This window comes from Stenella coeruleoalba (genome assembly GCF_951394435.1).
Source record: "Stenella coeruleoalba genome assembly, chromosome: 16".
Taxonomy (NCBI): Eukaryota; Metazoa; Chordata; class Mammalia; order Artiodactyla; family Delphinidae; genus Stenella; species Stenella coeruleoalba.
In genome coordinates, this window is record NC_137162.1 from 30,761,416 (window position 1) to 30,783,550 (window position 22,135).

The window sequence follows — 22,135 nt, forward strand, 5'->3', positions numbered from 1 at the left end:
CTTATATTAAATCAGAGATGAATTCTGTTGTTAACACAAAATACATTTTTTGTAATACATTCACATTTGCAGATGTGGGATTTTCTTTTACCAAGCAACACATAACCTGTAGATCCATTTTTTTTTTTTTTTTTTTTTTTTTTTTGGCTGTATGCGGGCCTCACTGTTGTGGCCTCTCCCGTTGCGGAGCACAGGCTCTGGACACGCAGGCTCAGTGGCCATGGCTCACGGGCCCAGCCGCTCCGCGGCATGTGGGATCTTCCCGGACTGGGGTGCGAACCCGTGTCCCCTGCATCGGCAGGCGGACTCTCAACCACTGCGCCACCAGGGAAGCCCTGTAGATCCTTTTAAATTAGTTTTTCTTCCCCTTTATATTGGCAGCTTAGGAGAGGGAGAACATGCCTTTACCCTCTGGAAATCTCTAAAAAGTCAACTAATAAGAAAAAAATATACAATAATCATGTATTAATAATGATAATAAAATGACTCTGAGCTTATGAAAAATAAGCTAATCATGAGACCAAATAACAGTCACAGACTATTATTAACAACGAAAATGAAAATGTTCATCCTACAACAGTTTTTCCAATAATAGTAATTCTCATGGGAAATAATACCGCTATTCACAGCTTCTAACCCAAAAAGTTAGTCTTGATGTGTACCATCATTAATAGAGGTAGAAAACTACTATGTAATTTCATACAACAATTGAAGCAAATTAAATTAAAAAGTCTTTCTGGAGAAGTTCAGCTCTGTATTCTACTTTTACCTGAGAAGTTAGGTTAACTATTTCAAACATTAAAATATCATAAAATTATTTCTGTGGATAAGAGGGAAGCATTTATGCTAAAGGAAATCCCCTTATTACTTTAACAAGAGTTATTACTCAATGTTTCCCAACTGACCAATAGTTTTTTAATACCCATTTTTAATTTTCTACATTTCTAAATAAAGACAATAAAATAATGTGAAAGTTTTCTAAAAAAATATAAAATGTGCTGTGCAGATATAAGATAGTAACACCATGAACACTAGACACAGAATAGATTCAGACAAAATGTCTATATAGAGAAAAGATATCCTTCTCCACCCAAATGTTGGTTATATACTATCCAAAACTCAGGTGTAGAAAAGATTCAAATAACACGGTTTACCACATTATTCGAACTTGAAATATGAACCCTCATTAAAAAAAAAAAAAGGTAAAAACTTAGAAGATTTGGATAGTAAAGTATATCTGTGTTATTACAAAACTCCATCAAATAACAATTTTAATAATTCATGGAAAAGGATGTTTAAGGAAGCCTTTCCTGAGTAATTCTGGTTCATTCTGATCACTCCATTACAACATCCATTATTCCCTTCACAGGAATAATGCTGCAGATTATCTTCTGATCTAACTACTCTCAAATTGAGGATACGATAAGAAAAAAACTTTTGCAAATCATATACTGATGTGGGTCTAGTATCCAGAATATACACTACAACTCAACAATAAAAAGACAACTCAACTTAAAAAATAGGCTAGGGATCTGAAGAGACGTTTCTCCAAAGAAAATATACAAATGGCCAACAAGCAAATGAAAAAATGCTCAACATCAATGGTCATTACGGAAATGCAAATCAAAACAACAATGAGATACCAGTTCACACCTACCCACTAGAATGGTTATAACCAAAAGGACAGACAGTAACAAGTGTTGGCAAGGGTGTGGAGAAACTGAAATCCTCCTACACCGCTGGTGGGAATGTAAAATACTACAGCCGCTTTAGAAAACAGTTTGGCAGTTCCTCAACATTAAAAGTTACTATATGACCCAGCAAGTTCACTCTGAAGTATGTACCCAAAAGAAGAAAAGATAAACGTCCACAGGAATAATGCTGCTTAAGTTCACAGCAGCTTCTCCATAATAGGCAAAAAGTGGAAACAACTCAAACGTCTGACACCTGATGAATGGATGTACAAAATATAGTATGTCCATACAATGCAATATTAGTTAGCCAAAAAAAGCAATAAAGTGCTGATATATGCCAGTACATGGATGAATTCTGAAAACATGCTAAGAAGCCAGACACAAAAGGCCACATATTATAATATTACATTTATATGAACTGTCCAGAACAGGCAAATCCACAGAAATAGAGGTAGATTAGGGGTTACCAAGGAGAAATGGTCAGGGGTCATAGGAGAAATGCAAAATGACTTCTAATGAGTATAGGGTTTCTTTTTTGGATACGAAAGTGTTCAAGAATTAGTGATATTTGCACAACCTTGTGAATAAACTAAAAACAACTGAATTGTGTATGAATTAAAAGGGTGAATTTTATGGTATATACATGATATCTCAATTAAAAAAAGAAAAAATTCAGGGTATGGACCACTGGACTTGGGATACTTTATGGACCACTAGACTTGGGATACTTTCTACATACAAGAGGCAGTCAATAAAATTAGCAAATATTTCACACTGGGATTATCCCAAAAACAATGTGCAAGTATAACTAACAGTAAAAAGATTTTTTAAAATATTTGCAAATAGAGTAAAGATAATTTGGAGGGTAGTAATGGCAAGTCTTTAACTTGAAACTACAAAAAATAACAGCTTTGTTTACTCACATCTACCCAATATCCAGATTCCATTCAGCAGACAGGTGGACATAAAGGAAATACGAATCAAGAGAGAAGTTCAGAGGCACATCAAAACAAATCAAGCCCCTCTGCTGAGCTTTCAGAGCCAGTTTGCAAGGCAGGAAAAAAAACCAATCTCATTATTTTATATATACCTTTATTTGTGGCAGAAAATATTCTATTCTGTTTCCAAATACCAAATCCAACCTCTAAAGGATGAAAATTTCTCAAAACTAAGGGGACTCAATGAATGAATATGCCACTGATTTTAGGCAACTTCGAAAATGAGTTTTGTGCAATGGAATAAGGTACAACCTCCAAATGAGCTTACTTAGAAGAGACACTACTGTGGATAACAATATTGTCTCTGCCAAGGTGATTTAAAAAAACAACCAACATCATTATTGAAGAATTTTACAATGGAATCCTTAAATAAAGGAAACATTCTTCTCCTGAGCTAAGGAGACAGGTGTGTTGCAAACCCCAAGTGCCTAACAAAGAGACTCCACTTTTTAACCTGCATTAGAAAATCCAACCATCTGTCTCTGCAAACTTATCACCTATACATTTCCTACACCAATCTTGGACTGCAGTTTAAACAGACAACTCACTCTTGTCCTTTTGTACTTTTGCTTATTTGTTTCACGTGACAGGAATGCCTTCTCCATTTTCATCAGAATGAAGCAAAAATCCACCACCTTCTTCATGAAGCCTTTCTTTATCATCTCAAGTGATTTCTTTCACTTCCAAACACCCCCCAGCACTTGCTTTCACTATCGTATGGCACATTTTGCCTTCTACTGAATACACTATATTTTTTCTAAGGACTAATAAAAGTTCTTGAATGTTAAGGCAGCTTCCCCAATATCTTTGTTTGCCCACAGTGACTAATACAAGACAGATGCTTAATAAATATTTAAATAAAGTAATTATGTACTTACCTAACTGCCTTTCGATCCTAAAAACAGAACTAGTACAAGTAGCTAAGTGATTAGGCAAGTACTCAGAAGTGGCAAGTCCCCACAGACATTGAATACCTAATTCTCACTCTGGAAGGAATTCCAGGCCATCCTGTGTAACCCCATAAGGCTAAAAAAAATGGCATTATTCAGATGCTTCCTAGAACTGCTCCAGCTATAAGCATATTTGAGGGAATTAGGGCAATTTGAAATAACTCTCTGTTAAGTCAGAGACTCATCCTGCTATCCTTTTTCCACCAAGTTACAGCTAAGCTGAAATAATCACAACTTCCCCTATGTTGTGAAGGGCTTTTCGAGAATATAGCAAAGATGAGGAGCAGCCAAGCAATAGGTTACATCATATTAGGCAACAGAGAGAACCTCCATCTTCCTAGAATGGAATATCATTCTAGTCCCAGAGGACTCAATAATCACCTGGTTACCAAATATCCATCTTGATCATAATCACTGCCTGAACCTGTTAACTCCAATTCGACTAAAACCTAATAATGGAAACACAAACACCTTCACTTCCACCTCTACAGTCCTGACCCTCAACCCCCTCCAAAAAATAAAGTAGAATGAAGTATTAGATTTTGGAAATGAGTGAGAATTCACTTTCAATCCAAAGACTGCTATAAATTAAGTATTACTTCGGAACCAAATGACCCTAAAGTATTAAGATAATCAGTAAAGAGAATCAAATAGAAGGTTAACTGTTCAGAACCAATCCATTAAAATAAAAGAGGAATTATTACATTTGCTAGTGACAAACAGAGTTGCCTTTTGGATTATACATAAATACGAACCATTGCCACCGCTCTATATATAGAAAGTTAACACTACATTTGACTTACTTAGAACTCTTTTCCTAAAGAACAAAATTACATACAATAGAAGAGAAAATATGAGACGCAACTGATTTTAGTTGGGAGACTATCAACTATATATTACTGCTCAGACTAAAATACTGATCTGCACTCTGGACTCTAAATAATCTCCTGAACTTTACTACCTCGAAAGTGGATATTTGGAGTTAACAGAATGCTTTTAAAGAAAACTGATTACTAGATTAAAATTCTCCCTCAAAAAAAGAATCTAAAATTTGATATTCAATTCAGATACTTACAGAAAGATTTTATTAGTTAAAAAAAAAAAACCCAAAATCAAAAAACAAAAATGTCTTGTCAAGCAGCAGTAACTCGCCACTAACACTAAGCAATGACTGATAAAAAGGGGGCCTGAGGCAAAAGGCAAGGATTCAAAGCAAAAAGAATCAGAATAAGATAAACAACCATCTAAACTAAAGCAACAGTAATTTAAGAAATCTATAGGGTTATAGTTTTCAATTTCAAAATCTTTTAAAAACTAAAAAGCCCTACTGAAAAAAAAGACCAATCATTAAAAAAGTGAAACAAATACAAGAACTAAAAATTCTTCGAAATAATTTCAGGATTTTGTATTAACTTACAATTCTGAAAACTCATTAATTTCATGATTCTCAAAACCTCTACATGCCTTATAAGGTCTCATATGATAGTTACAAATAACACATAATTCAATAAGTGCTAAAGCTGATGTAACATTTTAGCAAACCTAAAATAGGTTTCAAAGAATAAAACAAGCAGAGACAGAGCAGAGTAAATGATAACTAATAACCAAAAGGCTGATTCCTGGACGACATGATAACTAATAACCAAAAGGCTGATTCCTGGACGGCAGAGCTGGGCTGGGATTGGCAGGAGGGAAATTTTCAAATATATCCACAAGACAAATTACACCAAAAAACGCATTCATACTTTTATTATTTACACAAGTATATGTTTTAAAATATACTTTTAACCTGTGGACAACGAAAGTGATATCAGATACTGTAAAGCATTGTTGCATATATTAATTTTGATAGTACGGTCTAAACCCTTAACAAAATTCACATACATTTTCATAATGAAACACCGCAGAAATGGAAAGGTTTATATTCTCTAACTAAAGGTTACCTTATTTTTCACTTGTTTAAAGTTTCAGTTCTGTTTTTTAATCTATTATAGAAAATATCCCTTGTGGGACATTGTAAAGGGCATACCCTCCTGTCAAGCCAGAAAGCTCAAACACAAAGACACTGAGCTACCAAGTGCTGTAATTCTTCCAAACTGAGCTTCTCCACACCCCCTCTACCCTTCCCCCCAACAGATATGTCTATTAAATCAGTGTCTGTTCTCCCCCTCGCACAACAAAGAGAACTTCTCACCGCATGAAATTGCCGCTGAATGGACACCAGAAAGCAGGATTTGCATAATTCCTTCCAACGAAACCCTGTCGGGAAGGAGGGGATGAGGGGCCCAAGCGAACGGAAAGAATCTCCTAGATTCTGTTGGGAAGACCAAGATCATTCCCCACAGGGGGGATGGGGGGCGGTTTGGAATTCTGGGCCTCCCCGAGGACTGGGCGTGGGGGACGGAGGACGACCAGAGACATTTCCCCACACATCAGCAGCACCGAAGCAAAGATGGGGAAATAACAATGCTGGAGCACAGGAGAGTCAGACACAGGACGGACTGGGGCTAGGGGGCGGCGGGCGGAGCGGAGACACCACACGGGCCACTTACTTTTTGGAGGGGGGTTAAATATATGAGTTAAGCCCTTATGGTCCCGCCGGCCGCCGCACAGAGGGAAACGGGACCTTGGGAGAGAAAAACAGACAAAACACACAGTGTGAGAGGCGCAGCTCGGCCGCCCAGCCCCTCCCGGGGCGACCCCGTCCACACTCCCTCCTGCCCGCACGGAAAAAGCCACCCGAGGCGGCCTGAGGTCCGGGAGGCGGGCGGCGGACGAGGCTCTCGGCGAGGCGGCGGCTCCGGAAAATCCCCCAGGAGAGGACAAGAACGACCCCTGCTCCGGCTTCCCGGTCGGACCCGGTCCCACCCCCCTTCCTCCCGCCGCGCACACACCGAACACAAATACACACACACCGACCCGAGCGTCGAGGATTAACTCCCCGGCCGCTGCCGCCGCCGCCGCCCGCAGAGGAAGTGCAGCCGCTGCCCCCCGCGGCCATGACACCCCACTTGGCTCGGTCAGGCGGACCCGGGGCCTGTGACAGCTCCGGCTCCCTCCGCCCCCATCTCCACCTCACGCCTCGCACACGCCCGAGCGCTGGGCGCCCGCCCGCCGCCCGTGCACGCAGGAGCGCGCGCCGCCGCGGCACGTGGGGGAGGGGCGGCGTGCGACGCGGAAGGCGCCGGCCAGAGAGGAGCCAGGGGGTCGAGCCGCGGCCACGCACGTCCCCCAGCTCTCGCGCTGGGCTCTGCGGCACCGGCGGCGCCGCCGCCGCCGGTCCAGTGGCAGCGGCGCACGGCAAGCCTCCACAATAAACCAGCTGCGGCGCCGGGCCTGGAGGGAGGGAGGGAAGATGGGAAGGAAGGAGGAGAAGAGGGGCACGCGCTCCCGCCCGAGAGCCCGCCCCGACGAGGGCGCGCGGAGGGGAGGGGCCGGCGCGCGCGCTCAGGCCCGAGCACGGGGAGCCCGCCCGGAGGTCGCGCGCGCCCGCACTCCGGGGGGTGGGGGAGGGGGACGCCCAAACCTAAGAGGGCGGGCGGGCCGGAGCAGCAATTGCTCTCTCCCGGCTCCCTCCCTCGTTCCGGGCGGCCGGCGGCGGGGTGGCCCGAGAGCCGGAGGCAGCCGGGGGAGGGTCTCACCTACACAGTGAATGAGCTTGTGGCGCCAAGAGTCCAGTTCTTGCCGAAAGCCGCGTCTCTCAACGGAGCATTGCTGCCGCCTACACACCCTCGCCATCTTCTGCCGCCCGCCCGGCCCTGCCTCCGCCGCGGCCCCGCGCACGCCCAGCCGCGTCGCCCGGGGCCGCGCACGCACCCGCGGCCTGGGCGTCGCGCCTCCCGCCGGGGGCGGCGCGGGGGCAGGGCCGGCCTCACCTCGCGTTGGCCCCGGCGTGGCCCGGGGGGCGGCTTGGGCGCGCGCCCGCCCCGCACCCAGCGGTGCGCGATCTCCCGGCTTGCGGTCTCCGCGGCCGCTGCCGCTTCTGGCCTTCCAGAAGGCGCCTTCCAGCGGCCGGAGCTGGGCCCCGCCGGCCCCGTGCTGACAGCCCTTAGGGGTTGTCACGGCTGTCCCTTCCTTTCCCTTCCCGGGGCTTTTTGTTTCTTAAACCAGCCCCATTTATCACTTCCAACCTGCCTATCGCCTGACACCAACTGTTGCAAGTTCTGTGGTAACTGCTTCCCTGAACTTCTAGATCGAAACCGCTCCTCCCCGGAGCCTATTTAAGAAGCAGAATTAAGAATAAATGCCTGGATGCCCGTGGAGGCACTGAGCCCTAGAGTTTTCAAAGGTGAGGCTACATTTTAAGTCATTGAAAGGCAGCCGGCATTCGTAAACCCAGTAAAAAATTGAAATCAAATGTTTTAAGTTAATATTTAAAAACCAGGAGATTTCTATTAGCAAGGCTGATCACAGGCAAAATTCTAAAATTGGTGTATTCAGAAGCCCTCCTGTGTTGTGTCGAAAGGGGTTTTAAAAAATTGTGCTAAAGTGAGAATGATATTTCGAAAGAAGGCTTAATTAACAATAATTAAAGCAGAGTGTTGGAAATTAGCTTAATATTTCAGGAAAGAACTCGAAGAGAAATATTTTCGATGGCAAGGGGATTTTCAGGTGAAAACCTGGGATAATTAAATCACCCTGTGCAGGGCACTACCTGTTCCATTTAAACATGGTGCTGATTTTAATTACTTGACTGTTATTTGGGAGAGAAAGAGAAAAGAGAGAAAAAAGATGGAGTGAAAAAGGAAAGGAGAAAGTGCGGGGGCAGGAGGAACGGGAGCGGAATGCAAAACCAAAAGAAAAAACAACATAGACCCCTCTTCACCAATAGGCCCAGTACCCTAGGATTCTGACCTCTTTCCTGCTTTTGGGGTTTAAGATTAAGGATGGTGCGTTCCTGCTTTTAGATATTTAAATTTAAATTTGAAGACAATTTTAATTTCTGTAGTAGGTAAAACAAAAGTCTTTAAATACTTGACATCAAGGATCCCATTGGAGTATAGATTTTTGTCTTTTCAAAGGCAGTGGTCCTGGTTCTCTGAACCAGGCGCTTGTGGAGTGGCGTGTCCATCCACAAAGAGATAGACTAGGTGGGCCTCTTAGGTAGGAGGGGTTTGAGGTTTATGAATAGAAAGGCACCTTCAGCCCCGCAAATCTTAAAACCAATGATTTTCCCACAATTCTCAGAAGTCAACAATATTTCGTTGGATTAAAAGTACGTCAAATGAACAAACTATTAAGTCAGGAGGTATTGGGTTTCTGTGTACGTGAAACTATCCTGAGTGATGAGGGGACAGGACAAATACAAGATAAAAGATTACTAAGGGCAGCCGTCCTGCGCGTGTGATGGCAAGACGTCTAGTATCACCAATCTGAAGCTTCCTGTCTTCACCGCTAGGTGGTGCGTTTGAGTCTTTGCTAGCTTTTAACCAAGTTCCTATGGTTTTTGGAAGTATGTTTCATAAAGTTTCAAATAAATGAACAACATGCTACTCTAAAATGAGTTAATAATTAATATATTTTCCAATAACCCCATATAAGTTGTTTAAAAATCATCAAGTCAAGGGTATTACTTCCTCAACACAATCTCTTTACGAGTCTCAGACATATAGATTAAGAGGATCCTAGAGACTTCAGAGATCAGCTCTAAAATAAGGTATAGATTCTCTAATTTGAGGTATGGAATTGGAAGCCCAAATAAGTAACAGCCACTCCTCATTTCCCCCGCTCTCCTCAACCCCTGGCAACAGCTAATTTACTTTTGGTTTCTATGAATTTTCTTATTGTAGACATTTCACATGAATGGAATCCTACAACTTGTGGTCTTTTGTGACTGGTTGCTTTCACCGAACACAGTATTTTCAAGGTTCATCCACGTTGTAGCATGTATCAATACCTACTTCCTTTTAATTGCCAAATAATATTTCATTGTACAGATATATGATGTTTTGGCCTATCCATTCCAGTTAATGGATATTTTGATTGTTTTCACTTTTTGGGTATTATAGATAATGCTGCTATGAATATTTGTGCACAAACTTTTGTGTGGACGTATGTTTTTATGTTTATTTTATATATGAATCTGTATGGGAATTCCCTGGCAGTCCAGTTGTTAGGACTCAGTGCTTTCACTGCTGGGACCCAGGTTCTATCCCTGGTTGGGGAACTAGGATCCCACAAGCTGTGCAGCATGGCCAAATAAATAAATAGATATGAATATGAATATGTATCATAAGTATTTTGAAATAATTTCAAATTACAGAGAAGTTGCAAGAACTCCCATATCCTCTTCACTTAGATTCCCTAAGTATAATATCTTAGCACATCTGCTTTCACTCTGTGTTTGTATCTATATATATGGTCTCATTGTTTTGGTTGAGTCTTTTTATGAACAATCTTATAAAAATGTATAGACTTGATACCCTATCAGCCCTAAACATCCAGTGCGTATATCCACAAAACAAAGGCGCTCTCCTTCATAACCATTACATAAACTTTCAAGTCAGGAAATCAACATTGATACAACACAGACTCCATTAAAATTTCACTCTCTGTCCAACGATGTCTTTTTTCCTTTTCTGGTCCAAAATCCCATCTAGGAACTCACGTTGAATTTAATTGTCATGTATTTCACTCTCCTTGAATCTGGAACAATTTCTGTCTTTCCTTGTTTTTTATGACCTTGACAGTTTTTAAAAGAACAGGACTTTCATTCTATAGGATGATCCTCAACTGGGTCCATTTACTGTTCTTCATGACTAGACTCAGGACATACATTTTTACAAGAAAACCACAGAAATGGGACTGGGCTCTTCTTTGCATCTCCCTGGGGGCTCATGATGTCAACTCTTCACACCACTATGATGAGAACTTTGCTCATCTAGTCAGGTGGTCTTTTCCACCATAAAAATCACATTATTTCCTTTGTACATGATAAATATTTTGTTGGGAGATATTCTGAGATTATGCCAATATTCTGTTCCTCACCTCGCCCACCAGCCTTAACATCCATTAATTGCTGTCTGAATCACTCATCACAGTGATTATGATTAAATGGTGATTTTCTCAGTCCATCATTTCTTCTGTAGTTACTAGTTAACATTCTAATATAAGGAAGAGTTTTCCCTTCTACTTATTTATTTATTCATTTATTCACTTATTTATTTCAGTGTGGACTCCTATCTCATTCAATAGGTTGTAATGTTTTACTATAGCTGTTTATTTTGTTCAAATTATCCCAGATTTGGCCAATGGGGGTCCCTTCAAGCTGACTTTTTGTCCTGTTGGCATATCCCCATCATTCTATAAACATTTCCTTACTTTCTGGTACAACTAGTTGTTCTAGGCTCATTTTGTATTTTCTCTGCCTCGGCTCTGGAATCAGAAAGCTAGATCTAGGCTCTCAGTGTGTTCACTGCTATGGGGGTATCATGGTGCCTAGGTTCTTTCAGCTGTCAGAGCTAGGAAATATATGTATGTGTATGCCTGTATTTATCTCTATTTCTAAACCTATCACTAAATATATTTAAAAACGGTGAGTTTACACTGATGCAGTCGATGCCAATCCAGCACCTCTGAGTACTTGTAAGACTTTCCCTGCTCTATATTTGTAAATCCCCTTTTGACAGTGAAACCAGGCTCCCATATATTTTTTTTATATTGATTTCAACATATATATAATTATTTGCTTGATCCCCTCTGTATTTAACAATCCCCTGATTACACTGGCTGCCTCCTTGGCCTGTTACTTCTGCAGTTCCTTCTCCAGAGCATCATCTGTTTGGCTACCACCCAAATGTCATCTACTTGGTACACCACTACCCAGTGGATGTCAATTCTCCTCACATTGAATGGCATACATTCTGTGCCATTCCAACCAAAATTCTAAAAGGAACACACAAAAAAAACTTCCAGAATTTATAAAGAAAAATAAAGATCTGTGAATAATTATGATGTCAATTTTTAAAAAGAAGAGCAAAGAAGAGTATGTTAGACATGGAGATGTACAGCCTACATCCTCCTTTGAGGAAGAACTCACTGCCCAGCTGCAGGGAGGGCAGCTACTATACAGCCTCCAGCTCTCAGCTGCTTCAGGGTCAGCCTCATCTGCTGGGAGCTCTCTTGCCCAAGGTCACATCCTTCCAGGGCTGCCAGGATATGGCGACTGAGGGCAAGTGAGTTATAAAAGTCTGGCCATTTCAGCCTGATGCAGGACACTCTGATGATTAATAGTATTTGTTCCAAAGTGCTTCACTGGGTTGCCGGAGGCTTTATCAACCTGCATCTTAGTTCAATTACTTTCTCTGCCCAGTTCTACTTCCTTCCCCTCCCTTTCACAGGTGCTAATTTTTAGTAAACCTTTTACATCCCAAAGTCCATCTCAGATTCTGCTTCCAGACAATCTGACATGTGACAGGGAGAGAGTCACTCTGCTAGAGTGGTACTAGCATTACTCTGGTACTAGCATAGGAAGAGGGAGATCATGGAGAATAATGTCTTTGTGGCTTTGGTGTGGTAATAACTTTGTAAACCAGACCCCCTCAAAAAGCATTATATATCTTAATATATAATAAATATATATAGTATTTTTTACATCAAAATTAAGTCTATAAAGGACACCATACATACAGATTTATGTCAAGAATTTAACAGATACTTGATAGACTAGAAGATATTCGCAACATCTAAAACCAACAAGGAATTAATATCTAAAATATACAGGGAAATATTCCAAATCAAGAAAAATATAGGTAACCCAATAGAAAAATGGAAAAGAGCATAAGTGGGAAATCCAAAGGTATGAATACCATATGGCCCACAGGTGTATGAAGAAATGGGTTTCACTAGTTATCACAGAAAAAATAAAACTATGAGATGAATCTAAAAGTTGTCAATGTCATTGAGAAGTAGGAACCACATGTGAGAGTGTGAATGGGTACAGCTACCCTGAGAGCAAACTGGCCATACAGATCTATGTAGATCCCATGATCCACGGTCTTAGAGCCTGAGATAAGAATTTAAATTTGAGTAGTCTATTTCAGAGATGATTCCAGGAAACATCAGTATGGAGTGGGGAAGTGAGACAGAAGAATAAGGAAGACAGTTAAGGATGCATTCTTAAATTGCTACTGTGGGCAACTGGAATAAATCTCTCTGGGGAAGTCTAAGACACAGTGCCTCAGATAAACCCACCTCAAGGGTGAGGGACCTGGAGTATACATAAGCCCCTTAGTCATTGGTTGAGATCTACTCTGAGTGCGGGGGAAGGATTAATTTCCCAGACTTCTGCCTACAATGTTCATAGACAGAACAGGCTCCAGGAGCCAGAAAGCCCTCAGATACAGAAATGCAGGTGCTGGTAAATGGAAGTCTTCGGCATCTGTATACCAAAATGGTAAGGTCCAAGAGCATATGAGTGGGGCATTAAAACAGTATCTGCTACACCCAGTAATCCTGCTCCATTCTGGCTATCAGAATGTGGGCATGAGTGAGGTATGCCACTAATGTTATGTGCAAATTTAAGTTTATGAGGTATTTTTCCGAATGACAATAGAATTAATTGACTAAGATATAAGCAGTTTCAAGAGGATGTAGGGATAAACCTTAAATATCTTTAGCATTATTTTTTAAAATTTCTTTTAAGGAGTGAGTGTGCCGTTTTTCCATAAGCCCTCGGAGTCATATCCTATGCTGATCTACAGTTAACTAAGTATATAGTATTATGTTCATTTGCTTTTCAGGAAAAAACAAACAGTTCACCATTGTCTTTGTTAGGTAATTGTAAGAAAAAAAGAATCACCAGAAAGAAGTTATTTATAACTAGGTAGCAAACAAAGGTTGTTTCCATGGAAAATGTGTTACAATTTTTAAAGACTGAAAAGGTATAAAATGCAACTGAGTTAGGCAAAGTAAAAGTATATAAAACCAAAGGAAGTCCTCAAAGAAAAGTTTAATTTAAATAAGAAATGTAAAGCTTGGTAAAATCACAAAAAGTACTTAAATATCCTTGCTGAACTTCAGCAAAATGTGCATTTTAAAGTTTATATCTGATAATTTTCCCATCTAACAAAAACAACTCATTACTGAGTAACCACTCTAATTTGTTTTCATTTAATCTTTTAAAAGATTGGTGATTCAGAGCCTGCTATGTGTCAGCTACTCAAACAAATGGGTGACTTGTTCTGGTCAATGAACTAACTGTGAGCAGAAGTGATGCATATGACTCCCAAGCCAGGTCATTTACATGGGTCTGAAGATGCAAGTGCAGTGTGATTAGAGGTTTAGATCAGCTTCAAGGATGGAAGCAGAACAGATGGAGCTGGGTGTAGAATTCATGTCTGCTCACTCCTTATACAATTGTCTTTCAATGCTGGCCTATAGGACTATGATATGATATGATATACGGTATGTGATATATGATATAATGCTAGGTTATCAAAGAGTAATTTTGGGACTTCCCTGGCGGTTCAGTGGTTAAGACTCCATGCTTCCACTGCAGCGTGAATGGGTTCGATCCCTGGTCGGGGAAATAAGATCCTGCATGCCTCACGGCATGGCCAAAAAAAAAAAGAGTAGTTTCATCATTGTGGATGAATCTTAATTATGTTCCTTGCAGACAATACAGTAATTATTACTGCAAAAAGACAATGCAGACATCTTAAGTACCTATGAGTTTAGGGAAAAAATCAGAATAACTTATATGACTTTGTGGAATAATGAAAGGAGCTACATTATCACTAATAATGATAGAAGGACGAATAGTCGTCACTATTTATTGAGTGAGGACTCCAAGCTAAGTCCTGAGCTAAGCACTTTACCTGCCTTATTTCATTTAATACTTAAAATAATTCTACAAGTTAGGTACTATTTTTTATCTCGTTTTAGAAACAGGGAAAATAAAGCACATGGAGTTTAAATACCTTACTCAAATTGACACAACAGGTAGATGAAAGAATTTGAACTCAGGAGATGCCAATAACTTGGTTCTTATCTTTTTCACTGTAGTGCATCACAGATCAAGGTAAATGCTAGCTTGGCTTTGTATGTATTAAAAAATAGCTGTCAAACTTCCCTGTTATTTAGTCTCTATAAATTAAACATTGTGCTATTGACATTTAACAAATACTTATCCACTAAATCTTTGAAGTTTTACATTTTATTGAAATTTCTGTATCTTCAGAGCATGAAAGCTCTTGGGCTGACTCATTACAGTTATTTTTGAAAGGTGATAAAAGCATTAGAATATATCTCATAATTCTGCTAACCAATTCACACTCTTTTCCAAAAATAAAATCCTGTTACTATTCTTTTATTTGGGATTTCTCCCTGAAGTGCCTTTTCAAAAGTTCGAGCACTGTTATTTATCACTAAAACTGTGTTATGCTGAATGACTTATATGGTTACGTATGCTATGACTCTTATCATTTTGTCTGAAGCACAGGTCTATAATTTCTTCTCAAACATTGTCTTATTGATCCAATAACAGTTCTTCCCAAATCAACTGAAATGCAGAAGTAACAAATTCCAAGGCACACACTGTGGAAGACTTGAAGTACTGTAGATACAGTACAACATAAAACAAGGAACAATTCATCTATTCATGGGATGGATGACATTTCATATTCAGAAGAAAGAGAATGAGTACCCTAAAGTGATGAATGACATCTCGATCTTTTCCTCACATTTATTTTTTTAAAAAGAAAACAATTTCCACAAGTTGCTTGCAGTTGATGTCACCTTAGCATAAAAAATTTCCCCTTACAACTCTTCTTGAAAATTACTCTGTACGTCTCTCTGAAAGCTTTTTTTTTTTCCCTCCTCCCGCCCCTCTCTCTGAAAGCTTTTATTCTCTCAGTCAGATTCTTCTTGACAGATGCTCTCCTAGAAACAGCATAAATGATGCCAGTACACTCTAGGTGTTCCAAACAGATAAAAATGTTGCTGCACAAACGCTCTTTCATATTGTCTGACACTATTAATTCTGGAAAACTCTACTGGTCAGTTCTTCGATCTATAACCCTTTCAGAAATGGTAATTGATTTGCTTTATAACCTTCAACAAATCACTGAATTCTCTGGCCCTTGTTTTCTACATTTATAAAGGAAGGTTGGTTTAAGTATTCCAAAGTTTTTTAGAGCTTGAGTTGTCTAAGTTATTAGGATTCATCAATGTTAAATACCTGAAATTTTCAAACAAATACTTTTCTATTTGTAGATTTTAATAAAATACCATAGTGTGTAAAATAAGAATTGCAAAATTGCAGTAATACATACTATGGTATGTTAAAAAAAATAAGTAAACTCAGCTTCGTATGAACCCATTCATTTAAATTTGATGTAATATTACAGTAATTAATATTTTGTTTTGTTTTCATTTGATAACATACTCAAAGTTTACGGCGTTAGAAGTTTTCTAGGAAGAAGATCATATATGTAGGAGATTTATGCCTACCTCTTGGCTAAAGCCATCTAAATCAGTAACATCAATAGGGAAACCTGAAACAATTAACAGCGATAAAACCTAGGAAAATAAGTTTCAAAACAAAGGAATTGTAAAATAAATCTTATGTATGCAGTTAGCAGGTGTGTACCACCAAAACAGAGAAAGCTTTTGCAGGATCTTCACAAGGTGCTTAAAAGGGCAGAAGTTCAAGCCCATGGGAAGACTCTTAAACAAGGCAGTGGACAAAAAGAACAAAATTTTAATATTCAATTATTAATAGAAAAAGAACCAAATTAATGTCAACAAAGGGAATTGGTTATGTATGTAATGAGACTGCCTTTGGTAGATTACCATATAGCTGCTAGAAAGTGTGTTCCGGAAGAATACTGGCTGACAATATGGCGCAGTATGTTTACCACATGTTTCTGGTTCTCTCCACTTCCGGACATGGCAGCAAAGCATGTCCTAGTCCCCTTGTGGTTGGGTGGGACCATGTGACTCCTTCTAGTCAATGAACTAATTGTGAGCAGAAGTGATACATAGGACTGCAGGCTGGGTCATTTGAGTGTTATTCTAGGTGGTAGCTACTCTGTCAGCTTGGGTCCCTGAGTGATTTTGATGAGCTGAACCACTCTCCTAACCTTCAGTGAATATATACCATGAGCAAGTGTTTTTCTCAAAATACTGAAATTCTGGGATTGTTTCTTACCTCAGTAGAAGTGCAGAGTGTGTTGATTTCACAAACTGAACACAGCTATTCACACACTGAGCATCTAGGTCAAGCTTGGGTCCAGTCCTTGCATATCCCTTCTTACAAGGGAAACTTATTATCCTGACTTATAACAACATAGATTAGTTTTAATTGTTCTTATACTTAAAAGCTGTAATTATGCAGTATGTAGTTTGGGGAGGGTCTTCTTTTGCCAAATATTGTGCTTGTGGGATTCGTCTATATTGCTACATGGGTCTGTGGTCCATTCAATCTCATTGGTAAGTACTGTTCATTGTGCGAATGTCTTAAATTTTATGTGTTTTACTGTTGTTGGACATTTGGATAGTTTCCAGTATTTGACTATTACAAGCAGTGTTCCAGTGAATTTTCTGGTATATATCTTTTGGTGAACATCTGTGTGCATTTTTGTTGGGTATATAAGATGGTTATATACCATTTCTGGTTCATAGAGTATGCATATGTTTAGTTTTAGTAGGTGTTGCCAAATAGTTTTCCAAAAATAGTTGCATCAATTCACACTCTCACCATCAGTGCAGAAGTGTTTTGGATGCTCCAGCATGTGGCATTTTTCACTTTTTCATTGTAGCCATTCTGGAGATAATGAACGACATTGAGCACCTTTTCACATATTTATTGGCCATTTCTGTCCTTTTTTTGGTAAGATACTTATTCATCTTTTGCCTGTTTTTCTATTAAGTTGTCTTTGTATTTCTTTATATATCCCTTATTTATGAAGTTTTTTTAAATTAGATTCCACATATGAGTGATATCATATGATATTTGTCTTTCTCTGACTTACTTCACTTAGAATGATACTCTCAAGGATGTCCATTGTCGCCAATTTTTTAAAAATATATTTTTTTATTTATTTATTTTGGCTGCACCCAGTCTTTGTCACAGCACGAGATATCTTCGTTGCAGCACGCGGGATCTTCATTGCAGCATGTAGGATCTTTTAGCTGCGGTATGCGGGCTCGGGCTTCTTAGTGGCGGCATGCAGACTTCTTAGTTGAGGCATGCATGCGGGATCTGTTTCCCCAACCAGGGATCGAACCCGGGCCCCTGCACTGGGAGTGCAGAGCCTTACTCACTGGACCACCAGGGAAGTCTCATGAAGTTGTTTTTTACATACTAGTTCTTCATGTATTCTGAATATGAGTCTTCTGTAGAATATAGGTATTGTAAATATCTTCTCCCATTCTGTGCATTGTCTTTTTATTCTCATAATCGTATTTTATTTTTGAACAGAAGTCCTTAATTTTTATATAGTCAAATGTATCAAATTTTTTCTTTTTGGTTAGTGCTTTTATGTCTTGTTTTTAAAAGTTTTGTCTACTCCAAGGTGAAGGAGATGTCCTTTTCTAAGGATTTTATTGTTTTATTTTTCATATGTAGATCTGCAATCCACTTGAAATTGATTTTTGTGTGTAGAATGAAGTAGTGATCAAGATATATTGTTTTCCATGTTGTTACCCAGTTGCCTAGACACTATTTACTAAAATATTATCTTTTCCCTACTGTAGTGTTATCTTTGTCATAAATCAGGTGACCATATATGTGTGGGTCAGTTCCTGATATCTCAGTTACATTCCACTCATCAATTTGTCTTTCTTTGCACACTGTGTTAATTGCTATACCTTTATAATAGGTCTTGATGTCAGATAGTGTAAGTCATCTGGGGCTATTTTTCTTCAAGATTGCCTTGGCTATTCTTGGCCCTTTGAGGTCTATCTGAATTTTAGAATCAGCTTGTTGATTTACACACACACACATACACACACACAATCCCTGCTGGGGTTCTGATTAGGATTGCATTGAATTATCAGATTAACTTGAGGATATTGATATTTTAACAATATTGAGTCTTCTAATCCATGAACATGATCTATCCTTCTATTTATTTGAGTCTTTAAAAATTGATCTCTAGGGGGCTTCCCTGGTGCCACAGTGGTTGAGAGTCCACCTGTCGATGCAGGGGACATGGGTTCGTGCCCTGGTCCGGGAAGATCCCACATGCTGTGGAGCGGCTAGGCCGCTGAGCCTGTGCGTCCAGAGCCTGTGCTCCGCAACGGGAGAGGCCACAACAGTGAGAGGCCCGCGTACTGCAAAAAAAAAAAATTGATCTCTATCGTACAGTGTAGTTTTCAATATAGAATTTTCACATATCTTTCATTAGATTTATTCCTAAATATTTGATTTTTAACAGTACTCCAAGTGGGATCTTATTGTTTGAATGCTGTTACATATATACAATTTTTTAAAATAAACTTTTTGTTTTGGAATAATTTTAGATTTCCATAAAAGTTGCAGGACTTCCCTGGTGGTCCAGTGGGTAAGACTCCATGCTCCCAATGCAGGGGGCCCAGGTTCGATCTCTGGTCGGGGAACTAGATCCCACACGCATGCTGCAACTAAGAGTTCACATGCGCAACTAAGAAGTCCACAGTCCGCAACGAAGATCCCACATGCTGCAACTAAGACTCCGCAGCCAAAAAAAAAAAAAAAAAAGTTGCAAAGATAATACCTTTCATCTAGCTAACCTTAATGTTAGCATGACCATGGTACATTTGTCAAAGCTAAGAAATTAACATTAAAATAATACTATTAACTAAAATAGAGACTTTATTTAGATTTCAGCAGTTTTTTCTCTAATGTTCTTTTTCTGTTCCAGGGTCCAATCAAGAATGTCACTGTGAAATTAGTCACTGTGTCTCCTCTAGTCTGTGACAGTTATTCAGTCTTTCCTTGCTCCACATGACCTTGAAACTTTTGAAGAGTACTGATCAGGTATTTTGTATAATATCCCTTAGTTTGGGTTTGCCTGATGTGTTCTCATGATTAGACTGGGGCTATGGGACTTGGGGAGGAGGTCCACAGAGATGAGGTGCTCTTCTTACGGCATCATGTCAGGTGCACATGATACCAATATGACTTATCATGGGGTGATACTAACCTTGATCACTTTAAGATGAAATTTGCCAAATTTGTTTAGTCATTTATCTGTTGATGGGCATCCAGGTTATTCTCAGTTTGGGGCTTGTATTAGTTTGCTAGGGCTGCCATAACAAAATACCACAAGACTGGGTGGTGTAAACAACAGAAATTTATTATCTCATAGTTGTGGAGGCTTCCCACAAATATTGGTATGTTATATTTTCATTTTGATTAAGTTCAAAGTGCTTTCTAATTTCTCTTTCAATTTCTTCTTTGACCATGGATTATTTAGAAGCATGTTATCTTGTTTCCAAAAAATTACAATTTTTCTGTAGATCTTTCTGTTGTTGATTTCCAACTTAATTCTGTAGTAGCCAGAGACCATATCGTATGATTTGAATCCTTTAAATTTATTGAGACTTGTTTTATGGCCCAGAATATGGTTAGTCTTGGTAAATGTTCAATGTGCCCCTGAGAAGAGTGTATATTCTGATGTTGGGAGGGATGGAGTCAAATAGTTTCATAGTGTTGCTGAATCTGCTATATTTTTGCTTCTTTTCTGTCTACTTAATTATTGAATCTACTTAATTATTGAATTAAGAAGGAGATACACTGAAAAAGTATTGAAGTCTTTAATTATAATTATGGATTTGTCCATGTGTCTTATGGTTTTGATCTCCACATAACCAGAAACTGTGGCCAGATATTGTGCATAAAGAACCATGATCGGAGTACCTTCAAGATGGCGGAGGAGAAAGACATGACGGTCACCTTCCTCCCCACAAATACATCAAAAATACATCTGCAGGGCTTCCCTGGTGGTGCAGTGGTTGGGAGTCTGCCTGCCGATGCAGGGGACACTGGTTCGTGCCCCAGTCCGGGAAGATCCCACATGCCGTGGAGTGGCTGGGCCCATGAGCTGTGGCCGCTGAGTCTGCGCGTCCAGAGCCTGTGCTCCGCGACAGGATAGGCCACAACAGGGAGAGGCCCACGTACCGCAAAAAAAAAAAAAAAAAAAGAAAGAAAGGAAAAAAATACATCTACAGGACTTCCCTGGTGGCACAGTGGTTAAGAATCCTCCTGCCAATTCAGGGGACATGGGTTTGAGCCCTGGTCTGGGAAGATCCCACATTGCCACGGAGCAACTAAGCCCGTGCACCAAAACTACTGAGCCTGCACTCTAGAGCCCGCGAGCCACAACTACTGAAGCCCGAGTGCTTAGAGCCCATGCTCCACAGCAAGAGAAGCCACTGCAATGAGAAGTCTGCCCACCGCCACAAAGAGTAGCCCCCACTTGCCGCAACTAGAGAAAGCCCACACACAGCAATGAAGATCCAACACAGCCAAAAATAAATTAATTAAATAAATTGAAAAAAAATACATCTACATGTGGAACAACTCCTACAGAAGACCTACTGAACACTGGCAGAAGACGTCAGACTTCCCAAAAGGCAAGAAAATCCCCACGTACCAGGCCGTGTGGCTGACAGGCCTGAGTCCCGGAGGTGGGAGAGCTGAGTTCAGGACATTGGACAATCAGAGACCTCCCAGCCCCATGTAATATCAATCGGCGAGAGCTCTCCCAGAGATCTCCATCTCAAATCTAAGACCCAGCTACACCCAACAGCCAGCAAACTGCAGTGCTGGACTCCCCATGCCAATCAACTAGCAAGACAGGAACACAACCCCACCCATTAGCACTGAGGCTGCCTAAGATCATACTAAGTTCACAGGCACACCAAAACACATAACCAGACGCAGCCCTGCCCACCAGAAAGACAAGATCCAGCCCCACCCACTGGAACACAGGCACCAGTCCTCTCCACCAGGAAGCCTACACAAGCCACTGAGCCAACCTCACCCACTGGGGGCAGACACCAAAAACAGTGGGAACTATGAAGCTGCAGCCTGTGAAAAGGAGACCCCAAACACAGTAAGTTAAAGAAAATGAGAATACAGAGTAATATGCAGCAGATGAAAGAGCAAGGTAAAAACCCACCAGACCAAACAAATGAAGAGGAAATAGGCAGTCTACAAAAGAATTCAGCATAATGATAGTAAACATGATCGAAAATCTTGGAAATAGAATGGAGAAAATACAAGAAATGTTTAACAAGGACCTAGAAGAACTAAAGACCTAACAAACAATGATGAACTACACAATAAATGAAATTTAAAATTCTCTAGAAGGAATCAATGGCAGAATAACTGAGGTAGAACAATGGATAAGTGACCTGGAAGATAAAGTCGTGGAAATAACTGCCACAGAGCAGAATAAAGAAAAAAGAATGAAAAGAATTGAGGACAGTCTCAGAGACCTCTGGGACAACATTAAACACACCAACATTCAAATTTTGGGGTCCCAGAGGAAGAGAAAAAGAAAGG

At 40.2% G+C, this 22,135-nt stretch overlaps 1 protein-coding gene across 10 annotated transcripts in view; it reads right to left on the minus strand.

The window, feature by feature from the left end:
* The window catches only part of LCOR (ligand dependent nuclear receptor corepressor), a 137,226-nt gene extending 129,773 nt beyond the window's left edge, over window positions 1–7,453 (minus strand). The window contains exons 1-3 of one of the 10 annotated variants that reach the window (XM_079899245.1): window positions 7,284–7,412; window positions 6,195–6,268; window positions 5,837–5,901 (exon numbers count right to left, since the gene is read on the minus strand). In XM_079899245.1, coding sequence (XP_079755371.1) covers window positions 5,837–5,882 — 46 coding nt within the window. In that variant the 5' untranslated portion in view covers window positions 5,883–5,901; window positions 6,195–6,268; window positions 7,284–7,412. The other 9 variants (XM_079899246.1, XM_079899239.1, XM_079899247.1 and 6 more) reach the window with 9 other exon arrangements.
* Window positions 7,454–22,135: the final 14,682 nt, after the last annotated feature.